This window comes from Stegastes partitus, unplaced genomic scaffold (genome assembly GCF_000690725.1).
Source record: "Stegastes partitus isolate 25-593 unplaced genomic scaffold, Stegastes_partitus-1.0.2 Scaffold1368, whole genome shotgun sequence".
In the NCBI taxonomy this organism is placed as follows: Eukaryota; Metazoa; Chordata; class Actinopteri; family Pomacentridae; genus Stegastes; species Stegastes partitus.
Genome location: NW_007579099.1, coordinates 35,165 through 39,907, shown reverse-complemented (window position 1 = coordinate 39,907; position 4,743 = coordinate 35,165). Strand labels below are relative to the sequence as shown.

The window sequence follows — 4,743 nt, the reverse complement described above, 5'->3', positions numbered from 1 at the left end:
CCTGATTGTTTGACCCCAGTGTCGGTGCAGGAAGGTTTCAGGTGTGTGCAGCCTGGTCTCCATGGTAACTGCCGGGACTGTGAGGTCAAACGAGAACACGGCGCAGCGTCAACACCCACCAGTCAGCGATTCTTGCAGCGGAGTGAGTCATCTTGTCAGATACAGAGCAGCTATGACCGCTGCCCAAAAGAAGGAGGGCGCCGCCTGCCGGCAGATACAGCTGCTGCTGCTGCTGTAAATCCAGCTACTGCAGAATAAGCTGGATCCAGCAGATTTGCATGACTTAATGATGATTTTGTTCTTAATATCAGTGGTTTTGTAGCTCTTCACGGCTGTTTTACGTCTCAATTTGGTGGGTGTACATGTCGTTGAGGTGATTTTATCTTTTATTGTGGCGGAGCTGTGTGTTTTCATGCCTGTTTGCTTCTCATTGTGACGGGTTTACATGTCTTTGTCATCATTTTCTGGATATTTTCTGTTTTATTTTGGGTGTTTTTTGCCTTAAAATCTATATAGCCTCTTATATTGGTGTTTTGTTTTTTTTTGGCAATTTAGTCACTCTTAGTGGCTATTTTGTGTCACAGTGCTGGTTTTGCATTTATTTGTGATACTTTGTGTGTCTTTGTTGTCATTTTGTGTGTGTTTGTAGTCACCTTATGTCTTTATGGGGTAGCTTTGTGTCTTTCTTGTTGGTTTTGCCCTTTTTAAATTTTCTCTTCTGTTACAGTTGTGACACATTTTTGTATTTTTCTTTTCTCTAGTGACTTGTTTAAACTCTTAACTTCAAAGCAACAAACTGAGAGACTCTGAACAATGTGAAAAAAATTATTTTATCTTGAAATCGCTGACGAATCATCACAATACAAAAGATGTTTTAAATTCTGCAGTCCTGAAACAGACTTTAGTAGAATAATTACAGAAACAGGCAGCAGAGGACACAAACATCTGGCTGTCGTCATAGCAACATCTCAGCATCCATCATCAGTCCAGCTCTATCAAGTTCTGCTGAAACGACAACAAGCCGCTTGCGGTGATTCCAGTTTCTTCATCTGAAGTGAAGTCCAAACACAGATTCACATCGGTCTGCAACTGCAAACTGAAACCTGAAGAGCTGAACAACTCACATCTGTTTTTTGCTCATTATAGCTTCCCAACTCTGATATTCTTGTACCTTCAGCAACTTGTTTTTCTAGTGTTTTCTATTGCCTCAGTCCTGCAGCTCTTCTTTAGAAAACAGACTAAATGAAGCTGCGCTGTGAGGCAGATCATATTTCTGTGGAAATGGTCGCTACTCAGGCAGATTTATTATAAATCTGGCTGTTTTATTGGCAAAAATTTATTTGTAAAACTGCAGGGCCACATTCTGCTTTGGAGTTTTAGAATGTTTTGAAATTTTATTAATTCCAGGAAATTAACAGGGAACAAAATGTGACCTGCAACCAAAAATACTGCTGAGTGATCCGGGAGAGCACTTAAGTGGTACTGTCTGAATGACGTGATCAGCTGTTTGGTCGCCACAGCATCCGAATAATGTGGATCAGTGTTTCCTAAAATGTCTTGCTTTGTCCAAATATATTCTTTTTTTTTTTGTCTCAGAGGAGCAAAGAAACTAGAAAATATTCATATTTAAGAAGCTGCAATCACAGAATTTACTGGGGTTTTTTAAATTTTTTTTGCTAACTTATTATATTCAGGGGCTGCAGGGTGGCGCAGTTGGTAGCACTGTTGCCTCGCAGCAAGAAGGTTGCCGGTTCGCGTCTCGGTGGGGGCACCGGAATCTTTCTGCGTGGAGTTTGCATGTTCTCCCCGTGCAGCGTGGGTTCTCTCCGGGTTCTCCCACACAGTCCAAAAACATGTTGAGGTTAATTGGTGATTCTAAATTGTCCGTAGGTGTGAATGTGAGTGTGCTTGGTTGTCTGTCTCTAAGTGTGGCCCTGTGATAGACTGGCGACCTGTCCAGGGTGTCCCCTGCCTTCGCCCTAAGTCAGCTGGGATAGGCTCCAGCCCCCCCGCGACCCTAATGAGGATTAAGCGGTGTACAGATAATGGATGGATGGAGACAACTGATTTAACTGAGTTTCTGACTAATGGTCAAACAAAAGAAGTCTTTTTAGAGACATTTACTTTAGTATTATGACACTGTGATGGACATTTTCATCATCCTGTGATATTTTAGAGTTAAATTATTGAAAATAATTAAATAAATAATCAGCAGATCAGCATCACAGATGAAAATAGTTGTCATTATTGTGCTAAAGAGGGCAATATACATACATAAAATAAATTTACATGATAATCACATGTCGCACCACAAACAAACCACAGTGAGAGTCCAAGTGAGAGTGGAGTGATTAATCTGTCGATCATTTGGTCTCTAAAATGTCAGAAAATGATGAAAAATGTCTTTTAGTGTTTCCTCAAATGTCTTGTTTTGTCCACAAAGATATTCAGTTTACTATCACAGAGGAAAATGTTAACTTTTAAGGAAATGGAATCACAGAAAATGACAGTGTATGTATGTAAATATACATATTTTAACCCCCAAAAAATCCCCAAAAACAAAAATTAATTATTTAATACATGATAACCAATTAACTGTTGCAGCGCTAAACTGCACCGAAAAACTATATCAGCAGACTTGTGCCACTGAAAATTGAATTTAAATCATTTTTATTTGAATTTTTCTACTTTAAAAAATTAGACTGAAAAACTGAATTCCAATAAACTGGAAATTAAATGTAATATTTTGAAACTGAATTGCTATGAAAGTGTTTATTGATCCTCAATGAAAATTCAAGTCTACATTTTTTTGTCATGATTCAGCTTCAGTTCTTGACATTAAGATTCAGGTTCAGCTGCAGCGTGACCAGTGTCTCCTCTTATTTTTACTGTAAAAGTCAAACTGTTGTGGCTATGGTAAAATAATTTCAAATTCAAATATAGTTCTTTGGAATTTAGTTTCTTGTGGTACATATTTCTGCCCACATGGCATCTCTGTCAGGATACACAGACAGATGGATTTGTTGTACTGAGATGTTTTTCACTCGTGAACGTCTCGCTGCTTTCTCGGCTTGCTGGTGAGTCGTTTGTCTTGAAGATGTGATGATGCGACGGTGTGACGCTGTACTTTGGCTCGTTTTTGCATCACTGAGTCATTCTGGGCAATTTCTGAGCAATTTTGTAAAAAAAAAAAAAAAGTAATTTCACAAGAATTTGGATTAATTTTGCACAAATTCAAAATAATTTGTAAAAAAAATAAGTTTGACACATTTTGCATAAGTTTTGACTTACTGTGGACGAATTATGAGTTATTTTGGACAATTTTTGGTATGAAAATGTATATGGTACTCACTGAAAATTCAACCATCTATAGTTGGTTTTCACCATTCACATTCACTTTCTAAAATTCCACACTGCGCAACACATCCGAGTCACTCAGGAAGAGCAGTCGAGTGCAGATCCACAGAGCTACTTTTTAGCCAGTCAGTAGGTTTGAAAAAAAAAAAAACAACTTGCCCAACAGGACACAAAATTGCCCAAAAGGCCCGAAAATTATGTAAAATGCTTCCAAAAGATTGAAATGACTTGAGACAATGGTCCAACCTAAAAAAAAACATTTCAAAAAGCCTACAAAAATGGCGAAAATTGCCTCAGAAAGGTTTAAAATTATTTTAAAAATGTTCAAACTAATCAATAAAATAAAATAAAATAAAAATTGAACTTGAGGATGTGAAGGTGTGTGGTTCTCTTATTTCTTCTATTAAAAATACAGATTAAAAATATATAATGTGCATGTAATAAATGTTCTCGGCTGACGTTTGTGCAGCTTCTCATTTCTGTGGATTAGTTTTCGTAACACGTTGAATACAAACTTGAAAAAAGAGAGTTGGTGTTGTCACGGTTACAGTTTGATGAAGAGCACGGCGGTGACCACGGCAAAGCCCACCAGCAGCATGGCCACCTTGGGGATACGGTTTGCGGGGACGGCAAGCTCGTGCGGTAGGATCTCCATGAAGGTGATGTAGATGAAGGTTCCCGCCGCCAGCCCCTCCAGCGTGCAGCGAGCCAGCTGGTGCTGAGGTGTCGTCTTGGTCTCGGTGAGGGCGATGCCCAGCGCGATGCCCAGCGGCGACATGGCGGCGAACAGCAGCAGGCAGCCGGCCACCGCCGAGCGCCGCAGCCGCCCCTGCGACAGCTTCACGGTCAGGCTGAAAGACACGATGCTCTTGTGGATCATCATCGCCAGGCAGATCTCCAGAACCTCGCCGGCGTTCTCCAGCAGCCCCACCGCCAGGCCCTCGAACACTGAGTGCAGCGACAGCGAGAAGACCAGAATGAAGGCTCGCAGGGCCGACTGTGAGCTCAGGTCCACATGACCGTGACCGTTGGAGTCCGCGGAGCTCCGGCGGCGGCGCTGGATGTTGGAGTCAACCAGCAGAGCGCTGCGCTCCTCCTGCTGGAGGGACGATCGGTCCTTCAAGGCCAAGACGACCTGCTCCAGGACCAGGACCAGGAAGAAGCCCATCGCCACGATGAACTCCGGCAGAGGGAACTGCAGCTGTAGAAGAAGAAGAGGAAGAAGAATTAGTACAAGAAGAAGATAATTAGTGCAAAAATAAAAATAATTAGGACAGGAAGAAGAATTGGTGCCATAAGAGGAAGAATTAGTTCAAGAAAAGACAAGAAGAAGAGGAAGAAAAAAAAGAAAAAGGAGAATTAGAACAAGAAAAAGAATTAGTACAA

General features: G+C 41.1%; 1 protein-coding gene across 2 annotated transcripts in view; it reads right to left on the bottom strand.

Annotated features, from left to right (window-relative positions):
- Window positions 1–668: 668 nt before the first annotated feature.
- Window positions 669–4,743, bottom strand: part of LOC103370071 (zinc transporter ZIP1) — a 12,511-nt gene continuing 8,436 nt past the window's right edge. The window contains exons 4-5 of one of the 2 annotated variants that reach the window (XR_520867.1): window positions 3,722–4,558; window positions 669–681 (exon numbers count right to left, since the gene is read on the bottom strand). Coding sequence is in view for 1 of the 2 variants with exons in the window: in XM_008298984.1 (XP_008297206.1) it covers window positions 3,902–4,558 (657 nt within the window). In the remaining variant the exon portion in view is untranslated. Of the gene's footprint in view, window positions 682–2,105; window positions 4,559–4,743 lie in introns of those variants that run through there. The other variant, XM_008298984.1, reaches the window with a different exon arrangement.